General features: G+C 37.4%; 1 protein-coding gene across 9 annotated transcripts in view; it reads right to left on the reverse strand.

The window, feature by feature from the left end:
* LOC127421751 (RNA-binding protein Musashi homolog 2) overlaps positions 1-19684 on the reverse strand; it is a 418524-nt gene that overhangs the window by 68883 nt on the left and 329957 nt on the right. For 8 of the 9 annotated variants that reach the window (XM_051664845.1, XM_051664841.1, XM_051664843.1 and 5 more), the window contains exon 10: positions 18920-18994. In XM_051664845.1, coding sequence (XP_051520805.1) covers positions 18920-18994 — 75 coding nt within the window. Of the gene's footprint in view, positions 1-256; positions 1253-18919; positions 18995-19684 lie in introns of those variants that run through there. The other variant, XM_051664846.1, reaches the window with a different exon arrangement.

Raw genomic sequence — 19684 nt, forward strand, 5'->3', positions numbered from 1 at the left:
TTCATTTTAGACACCTGTGGCCATGGAAGTGATTGGAACACCTGAATTCAATTATTTGGATGGGTGAGTGAATACTTTTGGCAATATAGTGTATGTAAATTCACTCATATTTAATTCAATAACTGTACATACCCCTACCTTGCACATATTACCATTTGCACAAGTACATACGCCATTCTGTGTTACTCTAAGTATTTTTATTTATTTTTTTTGTGTGTCTATTTATACTCTTAACTTGTTTTATATTCTGTCTCACTGTAATGTTCTGTGTGCACTTGTTTCTTCTATAACTAAAAAAAATTACTTGTGTACGCGAGCACACTTGGCAATAAAGCTCATTCTGATTCTGGACTGCAATTAATTAATCGGCATACCATGTAATTAATTAGATTAAAAAACATGTTAATCGATTGACAGCCCTATTAAATATATAACACACATGATATTTATTTGTAAAATAATTTTGGCCATGTCTACACTAATTAGTTTCCTAACGTCATCGTTTCCAAAGTATGTAGTACTAGAAAACATTTTCGAAAGACTTTGGCCATATCCAAACTAATCCGTTTTAATTTCAAAGCTCAGTTTTCAGTTTCCTAATGTCATCATTCTTCAAAGTGTTCTGTAATGGAGAGCATTTTCCAAAATGCTCTGTTTTTGGTCGTGGAAAACGGCATCCTAGTGTAGATACCGAAAACGTGAGTTTTCAAACAAAACCGTACTAGTGTGAACGTGGCCTTTGTTTTCGGTGGAGGAAAAAATAATTTCCAGTGTGGATGAGAGGCATAAACGTAGAGATATCAATGTGTTTTCTAGACCGTGTCAAAAAGAAAACGCAATGCTTCCAGTGTAGTCGGCTTCAATTTTTCTAATGGGAGCCATTTTCTTTTGGTGTGTTGCGACGCACCACTTGCGCCATGTATAGAAAGGGTTTAAGAGCAGTGAGTGTGTTGGTGTGTGTGTGTGCGTGTGTCCAGCTCAGCGGTCCCCGTTTTAAACATGTAATGTGGTGAATGTGTTTGCCTCGTGCCTACTGAGTTAATAAGCAGCCTTTTCAATTACAGCTAATTTGGGTAAGGAGTTGAATGAGGTGGCACAGCTGCAGGAGACTTCTCTGTTGCCTATTCATCAACTCTCTCCCTTTTTCTCTTTCTTTCATCATCCTCTCCTTACAATAGGTCAAAGAGAAGAAATTGTGCCGCTCTCCTGAAGTCTGCTGGCGCTGCCAAACTCCGCAGGGTAGGGCTCTTATCTAGGGATGGGAATTGAGAGGATTTTAAAGGTGAACGGTGCAATTTTTTCAATGTTAAAATACTTTCTTCTATCCTAACATGCAAAAATAACTATAAGTAAGCCATTTGTAGGTTGATTTCGAAAAGTGCTAACACTGTGGCACTATGGCCCCTTTTCAAAGACTGTGATGACTTCATTTCCGCTTTATTTAGCAAGGTAAACCTAGCAAACCTTTTTATATTTGCAATTTTTTTAATTATTTAGTGTAAATTTATAATGTTATCCTTTGTATTATATTACCCTGGAATTAGTTAAAACAACAAGTTACCACAGATGTGGTGAGGTTTCTAATACAGCTGCTTAGAGAGTGACAGTAAATATGCCACCTTCTCTCTTCTGAATGTCTTAATCCATCGTTTTTGTTTTTTTTGTTTTGTTTTTTGTGTAATTAAATTTTTTTATTGATTCCTACATTAAATAAAGAAAAGCAAAACATATATACATAGAATCAACATTTAAACCCCAACAACCACCCCTCCCCCTCCCAATCCCCAACCCAACCCTGACCCCCAACAAACATCCCTGTGGTCACATATGAGTATATACACACACAAAAAAAAGAGCCCTCCAAAAACCCGAGTGCCCAACACATCACGCACAAAACTCTGAACCTTCAACCAAAATTCCTGGATCTCAACTCACCACCAAAAACATGGGCCATGTCTCCATCCTCTGACTGGCATCGCCAGCAGGTGGGTGTGTTTTTAAGACCAAGCCTAATCAATTTAGAGGGGGTCCAATAAAATCTATGTAAAATCTTGAATTGCTTAAGGCGCACCCTTGCATCTCTAGATGCAGACTTGATGTTTTTTAGAATCCTAGCCCACACTCCCGCCTCCAAAAACAAGTTTAAATCTTTCTCCCATAATCTCTTGATAGAAATTAAAGCTCCATCCCCCAGACTCTGAATTAGCAGGGAGTAATACACTGATGCCTCATGACCTTTTCCAAAAGCAGTAATCACCATTTCCAGAGTATCTGCCCTTTAGGGGTGTGTATACTACTCCCAAAAATAGTACAGAGCAGGTGGCACAGCTGTAAATACCTATACTATAAAACTGAGATCTGGGAATCCCAAAATGTTGAACCAAATTTTCAAAAGATCTCAACACTCCACTCTCATATAGGCCACAGAGTATAATAACCCCCCTCACAATCCACTCTGACCAGCAGAAAGGGGACTTATTAATACATAATTTTGGGTTCTGCCATATGCTCGAGGCAACATTTAAATAAATGTCTGAATTAAACACTCTGGACAATTTTGTTCATACTGAGCGCAAATGCGAATTAACGGGTGTAACTTAACTTCTCCGATTAGTTTGATAGAAAGGCTTTGCAATGGCGAAATAGGGGCAAGAACTTCCTGTTTAATACAAAACCAGGGAGGGGCTCTTTCAGGTGGCAGCGACCACTGAGCCAAATGTCTAAGACCGAATGCATAATAATAAAAAAAATCTTGGGTAGGCCAGCCCACCTTTGTCAATCGGCCTATGTAACTTATTGAAATGTAATTTGGGAAGCTTACCATTCCAAATGAAGGACTTTGCTATGCTATCAAATTGCATGAAATAAGAGAGGGGGACATCTATTGGGAGAGACTGTAGCAGGTAGTTAAATTTTGGAATACAATTCATTTTAATAACATTAACCTTCCCAATCATCGATAAATGTAATGAAGCCCACCTGCCCACCACTCGAAAAACTTTTTTATTAAGGGGTCAAAATTAACTCTAACTAAATCAGACAAATTTGCTGGGAATAAAATTTCCAAATCCTTAAAGCCCTGTTTGGGTCACTGGAAGGCGCCTGGCTGAAAAGCCGTTACTGGGCAGTACACTGTCAGATCCAAAGCTTCGGATTTAGACCAATTGACTCTGTATCCTGAGAACTTAGAAAAGGAATAAATAATTCTGTGGAGGCAAGGCATAGATCTAACGGGTAAAAAAATATCATCTGCGTAAAGCAAAAGCTTATGTGCCATACCTCCCACCACCCCTGGAAAATCATCTTCCTTTCTTATCGCGGCTGCTAATGGTTCCAGGGCAAGACAGAACAATAACAGGGAAACTGAAATTAATCCATTTGTTTGTACTGCCGCTACCGGGTGTCTATAAAATAACTTAATCCATCCAATAAAAGTATTCCCAAAACCTGTATATTTCCAAAATCTTAAAAAGATAATCCCATTCTACCATATCAAAAGCCTTTTCGGCATCAAGTGAGATGGCAGTGACTGGAGTCTGATCATTCGCCACTGACCACATGATATTGATGAAATGCCAAATGTTATCAGAAGAGCTGCGGCCCCGAATAAACCCCATCTGATCTATATGTATAAGAGATGTCATAACTTTAATTAATCGGTTAGCCAGAAGTTTTAACAATATTTAAACATCTAGCTGGAAATTGGATGTTAACTCTTACACTCACTTGGATCTTTGTCATTTTTAAGACTTTTAAGACAAGCTGATCTGGGCTTGTGTCATGGTTGGCGGAAGCTTTCCATTCTTTAATGATTCTGTTCAAACTTCTATCAAAAGTGGAGCCAATCCATCGCTTTTTTATTTTTTCTGCATTTGGGAAGTTGTGATAACGTAATAGTGGCATTTTTCCTTTGATGCTGGAGCAAACGTGTAAGCAAAAAATATATTTGTCATGGTCTCCCATTCACCGCTATAGAAGTTTACCCTGCAATCGTTTACTTCTGCGTTCCAAAACCCGGAAGTGTGAAAAGGGTCCATAAAAAAATATTCCTGTGCTTGTTTGAGCATCCCGACCAGCCTAACACAGCAACATTGTCTCAAACAATGGCATGAGATTGGGGTATGACTATCTCTTTTCCAACCAATGGCTGATGGGCAGAGTTTTCAGGAAGCCTGTTTGAAAACTTTAACTATATATTAGCTGCTTTTCCACCATCGGGCTGAATGGTTCTTGTTGTGAAACCGTTATGCAACAAGAACCGTACTGTTATGGTTTCTTTTTCCACTGAGGTGCCCGTGAAATCAGGACCATAATGTACGTAACAAATAAGTCTGTTGGCGACGGCGAGAGAGGTAAACACTGGAGCAAGTGCACTATGGAGGACGATCATATATTCCCATTTTAAGGACTGCTTTTTCAACTCGTTTTTACTCTAAAGCACAGGAAAGACATGGCCCATGTCGCAAAAAGCAAAGAGATGCCACCGGCTTACACAACCCCTAGCCACAAAAAGGACATTCACTGACAATCAATATTATATGAGTAATATATTGGTGTATTATACAAGTTTTAATAAGGTATCTCACATTATCTACCTCCCTGACGAAAAAGGCGTGTAGAAAAATAATGTACTACTAGTTAAGCCATTATAAAATCATGAAGATACACTAAACATAGACACATTTTTATTAACTTTGCGTTTGCAAATTGACAATCCTAAGTCGCCTCGTACTAAACCCATTTCACCAGCACAGTTGAGCATGGTTCGCTAACTGTGGCGAGAAATCCGGGCTGTGAATGGTTTGTAATCTTTCCATTCCTAACTGTGCTCAAGTGGAAATGCTACTGGAATCATTCTTCACCGTGCTCAGAATTGTTTGGCCTGATGGTGGAAAAGCGCTTATTGTCATTTGAACAACTAGGCAGTAACTACTTAGTTAACTACATTCTTAGTTCATTTTAAATGAACAGTCAGAAATGACAGAATTAAAAACCTGCAGTTCAGTAAGTGAGTCAGATTAATTAATTGCTCTAAAATATGTGCTTTTTATTCACTTAGTAATACGTTCAGCAATCAGACTACACTGGCCAGGCTGTATTGTATGTTTTGGGGTGTAGATTCAATAACAGCCACTGAAAAGCAGTGCAGGAAACACTGTCAGAGTATTTTTTGTACTTTAGGCAAAAAAATTAAAGGCATGTTTGAGAACTGTTAATGACCGAAAATCATTAAAATCAATACATTTTTGTATTATTTAATAAATGTAACCCACTTGGAATAAGAAACATTTCGGTTTATACCTCCCATCAGTGAGTGTCAGTCTCTCCCTTTTTCTGTCATGTCCCAATTTCCTCTCCTCTTTCTCCTCCCACACAAACAGCATCTCTGGTCAGGCAGAGCGGCATCTTTATTTGTTTGTTTGCACTCCAATATCCCGCGAGGCCAGTCGTGTTATCTGTACGACGGGCTGGCGGAGGGCCGTGCGCAAGAGAATGGAGAAGGGCCCTGTCCCTGACAGCTTGTGTGTTTGCATAACTGATTGGTCCCTAATCAAAAGTGAAGCATCAATTCCAAGCCCTCCCTCTTCTTCCTCCTGAGGAGTAGAGAGGGATAAATGGAGGAGTGAGAGCTAAGGATGGTGTTCTAACATATCGTTCGCTCTGACTGGGCCGCGAGGTGTGGTGACCTTGACGACGGAAAATCCTTCAGCTCTAATCAGCAACAGCCGTGTCAAATTCCAGAAATCATGGTGGAACAGAGATGAGAAGAGATGATTCGCTGCTGGGAAAACAGAGCGCGGTAACTGCTTAATGTGGGGAGAGATCAAACAGAGGATTGTGGGAAATAAAGGGATGTATTTTGCAAAAACAAAACATAACTGGCAACAACAGCAAGAAAATAGCACAGGGGTCTTGATGGTTGAAGGTTTTCATTAGGGATGGGAATCATAAGGAATTTAAAGGGATAGTTCACCCAAAATGAAAATTCTGTCTCACCCTTTATGACCCCAAGAACATAGCTTCAGAATGATACCCTCAGTCATCATTCACTTTCATGTTATGGAAAAATGTAAGTGAATGCTATGTAAGTGAATGGTGACTAGCTAACGTTCTGCCTCTAACATTCAATATCCTTTTGTGTTTCACAGAAGAAATTCATACAGATTTGAAACAATATGAGAGTAAATAAATGATGACAATTTTATTTTTGGGTTAACTATCCCTTTAAAGATTCAGTTACTGATTCCAATACCACAGTTTGTAAACAAAATCCATTAAAGGGATAGTTCACCCAAAAATGAAAATTCTTTCATAATTTACTCATCCTCATGCCATCTCAGATGTGTATAACTTTCTTTCTTCAGCAGAACACAAACAAATATTTTTAGAAGAATATCTCTGCTCTGAAGGTCAATTCAATGCAAGTGAATGGTGATCAAACCTTTGTAGCTCCAGAAATCACAAAGGATGAGACCACATAAATTTCTTTCCAAGAAATTTGTTGGCAAATTATCGGCATTAATGTCTGTCGATGACCAATAGTTCCAGTTCAGCAAAACCTCTAGTAATATTTATTACAGCAAATTTATATTCTCAGATGTGTATTTGTAACTACTTCTTGTCATATAAACAACTACTCAACTAGTATATTTTGAGTATGATATGACAGGAAATAATGAACTGTGGTTCAGTGAGTTAGTTAATTCAGTAACCACTCCATCTATTTGGGTGAGTGAGTGAGTCTTTTTAGACTGATTCATTAAAAAGATCCGGTTCTTAAGAGTCATTCATCACATTCAAATCAGATTATAAGCCTAGCTAAAGCTTCTTTAACAAAGAAATTATGGCACTCTTGTGGTAATGTAGAGTCAGCGGTGGGAAACACAATCAGAATGTCTTAAAACAGTGTCCCATCTGACCTGACAGAACAATGTAAATGTTCAAGGACCGTTAACAGACATGAACATTCTGAAACTCATTCGGTTGCGCAATTTTTTTCTATGGAACTGGTTCTGAACAAGAATCGGTTCTCAATTCCCAACCCTAGTGTTCACACTAAAACATTCATTGTCACGTTTTTACTTTTCTACACCTCTAATAAGACTTTATTGGATCGATGCAACCTTAATCTATAGATTTACACCAAAATTATAAGATCATCTCCCACAGTTTGGGGAAAGCCTGTTGGACCTACATGCTCTGTATAGAGCCACTGAGCTTCCTTATGGGTCTTTGGATATGTTTACCATGGATGTACAGCCTCTGAAACACGCTTCTCATAAAAATGGGAGAAAAACTATGTGTGTGTGTGTCCTGGCGAAGGGGGAGATAACAGTGAAGGTGGCCTGATCCTGTCAGCTTCTCCTTATCTTATCTACCAGAAGACATGTTAGTATGAAAATGACAATAACACCAACACTCGCTCCTACAGTGCCATTGGTTGTTTATGTCTGTATGTCTTTGGGGCAAAAAAAACATTAAATCCACCTATGATCAAAGACGTTCCTGAAGGGAGACTACTAAGCTTGGTATATACGCTGTATATTGATTATAAACACATTTACAATACATTGCACCATTGTACTGTGTTTGTATTTGCAGCTGAGTGCCTTTGATATGCAATTAATCATTTCTTGTTTTCATTAAAAATCTAAACAGAAACATAGTAACTGGCATACACTGCTTTTCCATACGCATTGCAAAAACCCGCCCACCATCCCCTGTGACCTGTTACAAATCCGGTCACCTGTGTGGATTACGAGAAGTGCTTTGAAAAAAAATTACCTTCTCTCTTCTCAACAGTCAATTTTTAACCTTCACTGCAGCTGAGCTTATAGTAAATCCCATGTGCTGCTACAAGCAGTCTGAAAAAAGCTTTTTCAATCTATATGTTCAACACCAAGGTCATTGACAACATCTGAAAAGGAAGAGTGAGGGGACCTTCTCTGAGTGGCACCGGGCAGATCATTTTACAAGAAAAGCCAGGTGATTATATGAAAGAAGAAAAAAAGTCCCCTTTTTGCACTAGAACTGCAGTTTAAGTCGAGCGGTTAGCGAGCCTATTTTCCAGTGACTCATATGCCAGCAAGTCCTTCAGCTCTATAGTCAGGGTCAATATCACTAAAAATATACATTCGATACATTCGACTGCTTTTCAGAACGCGTTATGAGATGTTTGGCATGGCTGGACCTGTATGTGTTTAGTTGTTTGGCTATTTATAGCATCAGGTGGGAGGTGGTATTTAGATATGGGCCTACACATATATTTCTGAGGTAACTCCAATTTGTTGCTAGGCTCAGAACTGTTGCAAGCATAGCACAGTGATTCCCAAATAGGTGTACACGTACCAAAAGGGTTCATGGAAACATTTTGTTTATGCTTTGTTAAACCTATAAAAACAGAAATTGTGACTGTAAATAAACATATTTGGGCTGTCGAAGACTAAAATGACTAAAACTAATAAATCTTGTGATTTTTTTGTTGTTGTTGTAATAATTGCCTTTAAGAGATCATTTATTTTACCCTCATGTTGTTTCAAACTGTATTGTTGTTCCGTGGAACACAAAAGGAAAGTCCCCCTTCACTTTCATTGTATGGGGAAAAAAGTAGCATCAACATTTTTCAAAATTGCCACAGAAGAAAGTAATTCAAATGGGTTTGGAATGACATGAGGGTATGACAATAACATTTTCATTTTTGGTTGAACTATTACTTTAACACGTTTAGTTACTTTAAAAGAAAAGAAAGCATTAATATTTGTGTTTTAAGTGTTGTGTTCAGAAAATTGTTTGTCATATGGAATGTACAGTATATACAGTACACTGTATGTATATATACAGGGTTGAGGAGTAACAGAATACATGTAATGGGATTACGTATTAAAAATACAAAAATTTAAGTAACAGTTACATTCAAAATGTATTTTGATTACTGAAGAGATTACTTTGCATTTTATTGTCAATTGTTTCATTTAATATTTAGTCCTTTCAGATGGAAAACATTTAAACATATAAATGATGCGATCCAAAGTGCATTTGAACAGCGGTAAAACACTTTCTTATGATGTGTTACATTCATACGAGCAGACAGAGAAGTAAGTTTGAAGTAAGTTTGGAACAGAAGAAACAGAAATAAACCTTGGGTAAATTGTCAGCTTTACGCTAAGCTAAAATGCTATTTCTAGCCATTTTACATTGACATGTTACCAGGCACGATCATATTTTTTTAATCAAGAAAATTCACGTTGGATCATAATTAATTTTTTTCAAGTAAGACCTTTGATATTAGGGCAAAAATCTTATTCTTGATGATAATTTTTGCATTGTTTTCCTGTAAAAATATCTAAAAATCCATAAAACAAGATCAATTTGATTGATCTTGTTTTAGAAACAACACTACATAAGATATTTAGGTTTTTCAAAGAATGTATTTTAACATGTGTATTTTGTCTTACTGTACTGGCAGAGTTTTTATAGTCAAAACAAGTGAAAAAATCTACTAGTGCTGAAGAAGTAAACCAAAGTATTTAGAATTAGTTACTGACCTTGAGTAATCTAACGAAATACGTTACAAATTACATTTTACAGCATGTATTCTGTAATCTGTAGTGGAATACATTTCAAAAGTAACCCTCCCAACCCTGTATATTTTATATATATATATATATATATATATATATATATATATATATATATATATATATATATATATATATGTATGTATGTATATACACACCGATCAGCCACAACATTAAAACCACCTGCCTAATATTGTGTAGGTCCCAGAGGTGGGTAGAGTAGCCAAAAACTTTACTCAAGTTAAAGTACAATTACTTAAAAAAATTATTACTCAAGTAGAAGTAAAAGTACTAACATAAATAATTACTTGAGTAAGAGTAAGAAAGTATCCAAATAAAAGAGTAACTCGTTGTAATTCATTACATTCACAAATGACATAATGGACGTTAACTCCCCTATATTCCATTACTTAATACACATTTAACATGTATTACAGAATTATTATTATTATTATTAATGGAAATTCTGTCATCATTCACCATCATGTTGTTCCAAACCCGCATCACTTTCTTTCTTCCATGCAACACAATAAGGAGATTTTAGACAGAATATTCACTATTTAATTTCAGTGAAAGTGTTTTTTTTTCTTTCCATATTTTGAAAGTGAATGTGACTGAGACTGTCAGTCCCTAACATTCTGTCTAACATATTTTGTGTTCCACAAAATACAGAAGGTAACACGGGTTTGGAACAACATGAAGGTTGGGAAATGATGACAGAATATTAAATTATGGCTGAGCGATCACTTTAAAGGGATAGTTCACCCAAAAATCTAAATTATCTCATAATTTACTCACCCTCATGCCATCCCAGATATGTATGACTTCCTTTCTTCTGCAGAACACAAATTATGATTTTTAGAAGAATATTTCAGCTCTGTAGGTCAGTACAATGCAAGTGAATAGGTGCCAAAATGTTGATGCTCCAAAAAGCACATAAAGGAATCATAAAAGTAATCCATAAGACTCCAGTAGTTAATCCATATCTTCAGAAGTGATATGATAGATGTGGGTGACAAACAGATCAATATTTGTCATTTCTTTGCTAGACATTCTTCTCCCTGCCCAGCAGGGGGCGATATGCAGAGAAGAATTAGAATCACCAAAAACACAAGAAGAAGAATGTGAAAGTGATCTGTCATCCACACCTATCACATCGCTTCTGAAGATATTGATTTAACCACTGGAATCTTATGGGTTACTTTTATGCTGACTTACGTGATTTGTTTAGCTTTAAAATGTTGGCACCTATTCACTTGCATTGTATAGACCAAAAGAGCTGAGAAATTCGTATAAAAATCTTCGAGTTCAGCAGATGAAAGAAAGTCATACACATCTGGCACAAGGGTGAGTAAATGATGAGAGAATTTAAATTTACAGAAATACTCATATTTTAAATTTACAGCAATACTCAAACCAGCCCATCTGGCACCAAATATCATCCATGCGATTATCTAATCAGCCAATTGTGTGGCAGCAGTGCAGTGCATAAAATCTTGCAGATACAGGTCAGGAGTTTCAGTTAATGTTCACATCAACCATCAGAATGGGGAAAAAAATGTGATCTTAGTGATTTGGACCGTGGCATGGTTGTTGGTGCCAGATGGGCTCTAGAATTTACAATAGTCTCTAGAATTTACTTAGAATGGTGCCAAAAACAAAAAACATCCAGTGAGCGGCAGTTCTTTGTACGGAAATGCATTGCTGTTGAGAGAGGTCGACAGAGAATGGCCAGACTGGTTCGAACTGACAAAGTCTATGGTAACTCAGATAACAGCTCTGTATATACTGTATATCTCAATATTTTTCAGCAAATTGATGATATTCGATATACATCTCGATAATTATGTTTTTGCTCTGAAATAGCATAAGTGTTTTTTTGTTTGTTTGTTTTTTAAATCAGAGGAACCATAATTTCATCAAAACAGCGATTGTAGCCATGTAGAATTAATATTTCAAAGGTATTAAATAAAAATCTATTTAAAAATGATGAAGGCGTGTTTCCCACAGTTTTTCACTAAATTAACACAAGAGAGAGTAAAATGTAATAATTTTCATTGATTTGCACATTTCTACTTATATTTAACATACAATCATACATGGAAGCTTAATAAAAATCTTATTTACCATCATATATTTTTACTAAAACATTTTTCTTTGTGAATGAACAAGGTGTGCAAAACAAGATGAATATTGCATAGTACTAAATTATTACTGTGTAACCCATTCAAGTTTATTATTATAATACTGAATTATTATTATTTTCAGGATAAGATTTTTTAAAGATAAATTAATATATTTCTGTTCTATTTACTTCTATTGAAACTGTATGCAGTCGTGTTTATTTCACCTTCACCAGGAACTTTTATTAAGAAACAGCAAATGCAATGTTTGTTTGACAGTTATGAGTTTCGCTTCTTGTGAACCGCTGTCAAACTCTGCTTTACTGTTCCGCTTTTGTAGATTTGTATAATAACTTTGTAGTGGTTACTAATGTTTGGAATTGCATGAATGCTTGAACCGGCAGTACTTCACAATGCAGATGAACTGTGCTAAAAACATGATCCCCACGCATGCACACAGATCAGCACGTCGCTGGTTTCTTCTGAAGCGCACACAGACCAGGTTTATCTGTTTAATTGCAGCTTTTAGCAGTTAATTAATCACATATGATCATATCTCCATTTTGATGTTATTTTGATTAATTATACAGCCCTGAAGGATCGTGAAATTGTCTACTGATGCACTCTATGAAACTTAATGGCAAAATAAAAGGCTAATTAAAATAATCGCGATATTCACAATATTGTTGAATTTTACATCGTCAGCAAAATCATTGTGATTATATCGTGGGTATTCGATGTATCGCCCAGCCCTAATTCTGTCCCATTTTCATTCCATCAAATATCTCAGCAAATCAAACCAATATCTAATTAAATTTAAAAGTAATATTATTTAGTTTGAGAACAAGCTACATGGTGAGTGTGTTTTCTCCCATATTGATTTTAAAAGGGTCATGAAATGGAGAATCTAATTTTCCTTGATATTTAGACATAAGAGGTAACTGTACTATAAAAACATACTGTAAATTTCAGAACTCAAAAATTCCCAGTCTAAAAAGTGAATTTATAGTTGCCACCCTGCTGAATTGTCTTGTTTTGAAATCTGTCTGTTCGTGACGTCATTACACATTGCTCATTTGTATTTACATCCCACAACATGCGTCATCGCACCCATGGCCCCGCTCACTGGTGTGCAGTAAAAGTCAAGAGAGGAGGTCTTGTGTGGCTAACTATTCCTAACATAACACCTAAGGGGACCCATCTGTACTATTTTGGATTATTTTGTATATGAACATGCACGACATAGACTCTTTGACCACTGCCATGTATCTCACTGCTTTTAAAAGACACGTTGTCAAGTTACAACTCTGAAAGGGAGAAGCAGTTGTCTTTCATTCAGCTGCTGCCTGTGTTACTTAAGTCATGAATGCATTCTTTCGCCTATCTGTGCTATTTTTAATTGTTGGTGTATGTAAACATAGGACGTCTTTGATGGTGGACGTCTCTGACGATGGATGATGGATGTCTTTGACCATTTCACTGTGTTTCCGACAATGTGTGCCTCAGTGCGTGTTCAGTATTTGTGTGCGTAATTTCACCGTGCTTGATGTGGTGTTGTTTTTTTTTGCTCATGTTAATGTTGATTGCTTGTGAACAGTCATAATATGATTCCAGCATTGCAAACGAACTGTTATTGAAGGATGGGACAGTTAAAAACACTTCAAAAACATAAGTAAACCATTTCATTCATGAATATTTCAAATGTCATGACTGTTTGATAGTTTATGGTGCTGAGTGTTACAGTTGTGCTTGAGATGAACAGTTTAATATATTCAGATACAATGTGTTGGATGTGCGTTATATGTAAACCCTGCAGTTTTTTTATAATGTTGAGGTTCATTCTCTTCTGATTTTGTTTGCTGGATTTGAGGGGCTGCATGATGTAAGCCAATCATAACAGTGGGCATTTACATTGAAGTTTTAAGGAGGCACTTAGGCCAAAACTGAGTGTTTCAGACAGAGGGCCAAAAACAGGGTGAAAAATTATAATATATTACTAAATTGTGACTGTTTCGGTACAAAAAACTTTTATAAGTTTATCACTGGACCTCAGGGAAGATAATGAAATTATAAAAAATAGCACTTCATGACCCCTTTAACAGTAATAGCCATTTTAACTCATAAATGCATGGGAATTTCACAAAATACTCTTACATATTTGGGTCTTTATAGACCCGGCACATATATCTATCACAAATGGATCTACAAAATGCCCAGATAGTGTAAGATTTTCAAAATATTTTCAAAATAATTAGAAAAATTATAGAATGAAATATATATTTTTAAATATTGATGTTTAATTTTCATATATCAAAGAGATAATGCAAAAGACACAACTGGCTGTCAAACACATATTGAGCAACACATAACCCATCAGCTACACAAGAGCTATACATAAGTAACACATAAGTATTTTCTCAGGTACTTACTGAGTCTAAATAGATGCACAAATTACATAATTTCAGTAATACACCAAAATGACAATAGTCATATCATACTGTTCATGTGCTGTAATTGCTATAGTTTACTTTCATGTTGTTTCTTCATCAAATAGCAATGTCAAATGTAATCAAGTCAATCACTGAAACATCAATGCCACTTTGTATAAGAAATAGCATGTATGATATGTATGTGTACACAGATATGGGATACTGATAATTCACCATTGTAACACAGAAAATCAACGCAATATAGTATTTATTTGTATGAATATAATAATCATTTCTCTTGTAATAAACACAGACATAGATATCCTGTGACAGTAAACTTATATACTGTAGATATGAAATAATCATAAAAAAATAATTTATTATTAATTTCATAATTTTTGTGTGTGTGTGTATTACACTATTTATAAGAGAAAGATTGAGGAATACTAAAGAGGTGTGGGCACAACTCCAAAAAATGGATGAGGTACAGGGGGTGGAATGAATTATACACACGTACAGACACACACATACATACATACACACATACACATGAGTAGTGAAAATCTAATACAACCTGTTATGTACAGTGTAAATACAAATCTGTTATGTACAGTGCAAATGTTTTTTAGTTTTTTTTTTCAGAGGAATGAAATGGCAGAAGAGGTTGGATAAATATAAGAAAGACTAAACTGTGTATTGCACATATTTATTGCTCAATGGGGCAATTTAACTGTTCATGAGATGGATAGCCTGAGGGAAAAAACTGCTCCTGTGCCTGACGGTTCTGGTGCTCAGAGCGCAGAAGCGTCGGCCAGAAGGCAACAGTTCAAAAAGGTAGTGGGCAGGGTGAGTGGGGTCCAGAGTGATTTTTCCAGCCTTTTTCCTCACTCTGGAAGTGTAAAGTTCTTGAAGGGGGGGCAGGGTGCAACCAATAATCCTCTCAGCAGTCCGAACTGTCCTTTGTAGTCTTCTGATGTCTGATTTCATAGCTGAACCAAACCAGACAGTTATTGTAGTGCAGAGGACAGACTCAATGACTGCTGAGTAGAACTGTATCAGCAGCGCCTGTGGCAGGTTGAATTTCCTCAGCTGGCGAAGGAAGTACAACCTCTGCTGGGCCTTTTTCAGAATGGAGTCAATGTGGGTCTCCCGCTTCAGGTCCTGTGAGATGGTAGAGCCCAGGAACCTGAATGACTCCACTGCTGCCACAGTGCTGTTTAGAGTGGTGAGGGGGGTCAGTGTTGGGGTGTTCCTATTAAGTCCACAATCATCTCCACCGTTTTGAGCGAGTTCAGCTCAAGGTTGTTTTGACTGCACCAGACAGCCAGCTGTTTAACCTCCCTTCTGTATGCAGACTCATCATCATCTCAGATGAGGCCGATGACAGTGGTGTCGTCTGCAAACTTCAGGAGCTTGACGGAGGGGTCCTTGGCGATGCAGTCATTGGTGTAGAGGGGAAGAGTAGTGGGGAGAGCTCACATCCCTGGGGGGCACCAGTGCTGATTGTATAGGTGCTGGAAGTGAGTTTTCCCTGTCTCACAAGCTGCTGCCTGTCCATCAGAAAGCTGGTAATCCACTGACAGATAGACATGGGAACATAAAGTTGGTGTAATTTATTCTGGAGTATAGCTGGGATGATGGTGTTTGTGAAGTCCACAAAAAGGATCCTTGCATATGTCCCTGGTCGGTCCAGATGTCGCAGGATATGATGCAATCCCATGTTGACTGCATCATCCACAGACCTGTTTGCTCGATAAGCAAATTGAAGGGGATCTAGAAAGAGTCCAGTGATGTTCTTCAGGTGGGCCAACACCAGTCTCTCAAATGATTTCATGACCACAGACGTCAGGGCGACAGGTCTGTAGTCATTAAGTCCTGTGAGTTTTGGTTTCTTTGGGATGGGGATGATAGTGGAACTTTGAAGCAGCATGGGACTTCACACTGCTCCAGTGATCTATTGAAGATCTGTGTGAAGATGGGGGCCAGCTGGTTAGCACAGGATCTAAGACATGCAGGTGAAATGCCATCTGGGTCCTGTGATTTCCTTATCCTTTGTTGGCGAAAGACACGGCTCACATCATCTTCACAGATCTTAAGTGCAGGTTGAGTAGCAGGAGGGGGGAGGAGGGGGGTTGCAGGAGGTGTTGGTGTTTGTGTGAAGTGAAGGTCAGAGTGGGTGTGGGGTGTGAGATTGGGCCTTTCAAATCTACAGTAGAACACATTCAGGTCATCAGCCAGTTGTTGGTCCACCACAGGGTTGGGGGCAGGAGTCCTGCAATTCGTAAGTTGTTTCATGCCACTCCACACTGATGCAGGGTCGTTAGCTGAAAACTTGTTTTTATCTTCTTTTAGCCACTCTGATTCCCTTATTCAGTGTGTTCCTGGCCTGACTGTACAAGAATTTATCCCCAACTCTGTAAGCATCCTCTTTGGCCTGATGAAACTGCCTGAGTTCCGCTGTAAACCATGGTTTGTCATTGTTAAATGTTAAATAAGTCCTAGTAGGAATGCACATATCCTCACAAAAACTGATATATGATGTAACAGTATCTGTGAGCTCGTCCAGGTCTGTGGCTGCAGCCTCAAAAACACTCCAATCAGTGCAATCAAAGCAGGCTTGTAGTTCCAGCTCTGCTGCGTTGGTCCATCTCTTTACAGTCCTTAATACAGGCTTAGCAGATTTTAATTTCTGTCTGTAGGTTGGAAGAAGATGAACCAGACAGTGATCAGATAGTCCCAAAGCTGCTCTAAGAACAGAGCGATATGCATCCTTTATTGTTATGTAGTAATGATCCAGTATATTTCTGTCTCTGGTTGGGCATGTAATGTGCTGTTTGTATTTGGGCAGTTCACGTGTGAGGTTTTCTTTGATAAAATCCACGAGAATAATAATAACTTAGTCCGGGTATTGTTGTTCCGTGTCTGTGATTTGATCAGCCAGCTGTTGCAGCGCGGCATTCAAACTACATTCATTGATGCTACATCATCTACACTACAATATGACCTAAAAATAAAATTTCTCATTTGGTTTAGACGAGGGGGTACTTGAGCGTTACCGATAGGGCCATGGGGTACATAAGACAAATAAGATTGGGAAACACTGGCATAGCACTATAATAAGTCTACTCGCTAAAAAGAGTGAGCCCACAATGATGTTTTAATCACCCTAACTGGTCTTAGTCACAGTAGCTCTTCCACAAGCACCTGCCAATTTACACTTTCTCATTATCCATTACCCCCCGCTTCATTTATTTATTCAAGTCGCCACTGGAATATTCAGTCTGCACTCAATGGTTAGTTTGGGATGCCTGTGCAGATTGTTTGAGGTTGATTTGTGCATTGGCATCAAAGGGGAAGACAACTAAGAGTTTTCAATGCAACAAACAACCACCTTTATGCTTAACAGCCATGTCAACATAAGAATCTCAGCATTTGAAGATGCCAGTGAGGGCCTCTGAGCAAAGAACAAACAAATAAAAAAAATGTATGCACATAAATAAAGTTGCAACCCCTCTTGAAAATACTCTGATTAGGCAAAGATGAAGGATGCTATACAGCTACATACGTGCAGCTGAGCATCAATAGCTTGAACATGACAGCGCTTTGAAAATCGTGAAGAGCTGTTGTCTCACATTTACGAAGAACACATTCATTTGCATAGACTGTTAGAAATGCTACTGCTGCATAATATTAGATTGTATAACAATGCAATGATGAAAAGCCTCTTTGACTGGTGCTTTGCAAAAATAATTGTATCAGAAATACATGAGGAGTTTCAGTTTTCATCAACTAGGTGTCAAATTAAAGTCAACATGTAATCGAAATTGACCCTATTTAGTTTAATAAACACGTTTCTAAGCTTTTTGTGAAAGATTCATATGTGCTTATTCCAATTTTTTTTTTTTTACTTTGTAGTCATTAATCAAATGGAATAACTTGCTCTGCCTCTAAAACAACTTTAATTTTAATCTGACATTACCAAGTCTTTCCAATCAATTCCGAATAGATAAAATCAAATTCCTCCCTGCATTTTCTTCTCTCAATTAATATCCTGTCATTTCATGTTGACTTTAAAGGGATAGTTCACCCCAAAAAAATTAAATTCGGTCATCATTTACACAAATGGAGATGTTAGGCAGAAAGTTACAATAGCCTCAGTCATTCAGTACACTCAGAAGCACTAGATAAAACAGTGGGTGCTACATTCTAATATGATATACATGACACATCCCATTTCAGGTTCGCCAACCAGTTATCAATGGCCAGTTCTGTGAACTAAGCAGTGAAATAATAGAGCTACTATGCTGCATCACATTTTCCCAAGACAAAAAGAGACTCATCTTTGTCAGGATGTCCTAAAACCCTGCTGAGTCAAGATTTTGGTGTGATTTGCAGAATTCTATTGTATTATTTAATGTGTGAATTATATCAGTGAAAAGAGAGAAAATGAGATGCCAATGGGCTCTTTTGTAGTTTGTGTGGGTTTTAAAAGCATCTTTATGGCTGTTTTATCTGTAAAGCTACATGAATGTGGATATGGAGCTACAGCAGGAGGGCCATACCAGGCAGAATATGAGTGTTTGTACATCAAAATGTATACTGTTTGAGTATGTGAATGGTGTATTTAAGTGTAAAGCACCACACTAAAGTTTTCCAGCATGGGGCTTTAGCAGGAGCAAGGGATGGGTATATGTTGGTGTTTGTCAGTTTGGCGGCCAGCAGGGAGGCCATTACCACATAGCAGCAGGAGAGAGAAGCACCATACAGAACTTAACAAGATGGAACTTACCAGGGAATTGGTAGCTGTAACTTGGGGCGAAACCAGTGTATCCACGGCCATACGTTGCTACAATGTTTGGATAACCTGAGGGGAGAGAGGAAAATCCAGGCATGAAATAAATGGCTTAGACTGCCCAGAGCTTGCCTATATCGTGCCAATAAATCAGTATGCCATTTAAAATACACATATACACTAGTGTCAAAACTTAACCTGTTGTATTAACATTTTGTATTGATTTTATAGGGCAGTTTTTACCTTTAAGAGGGCATATTGTTTTTCTTACCAAATTAAAACAATGTGCTGTCCATTTATGTCAAATACTTCAACTGAATTAGTTGAAATGAATTCTCAATCTGAATAATTATGATAAGCTATTACCTATGAAATCAAATTAACATCAAGATTACAAAGGTTTTTGTATAATAATAAACATGCTGGAAGAAGGGATGCTGTGGTGAGTTTTTTTATGGTTAGATTACCGTTTGAGAAAAAAAAAAAATTGATGTCCGACGACTAGTGGAACATCCTGTTCCATTTTTAGGATGTGTACCTTTATATGACTTCTGTACGCATGTTTTACATCCGTCGTCTTCAGTAACCCTTAATCATTCAAATGCTCCCAAACAGCCAATTTAAGACGCTTTTTTGGTGGATATGAGTCTAGTAGATAGAATTCTTCAGTTATATTTTGAAGTTTGTTTGTAGCCCCAGTTTCATGTGAATTGATAGTTCACGTTCAATCTGCAATACTTGGCCAAGCACTACACAGACTCC

Source organism: Myxocyprinus asiaticus, chromosome 31 (assembly GCF_019703515.2).
Source record: "Myxocyprinus asiaticus isolate MX2 ecotype Aquarium Trade chromosome 31, UBuf_Myxa_2, whole genome shotgun sequence".
Classification (NCBI taxonomy): domain Eukaryota; kingdom Metazoa; phylum Chordata; class Actinopteri; order Cypriniformes; family Catostomidae; genus Myxocyprinus; species Myxocyprinus asiaticus.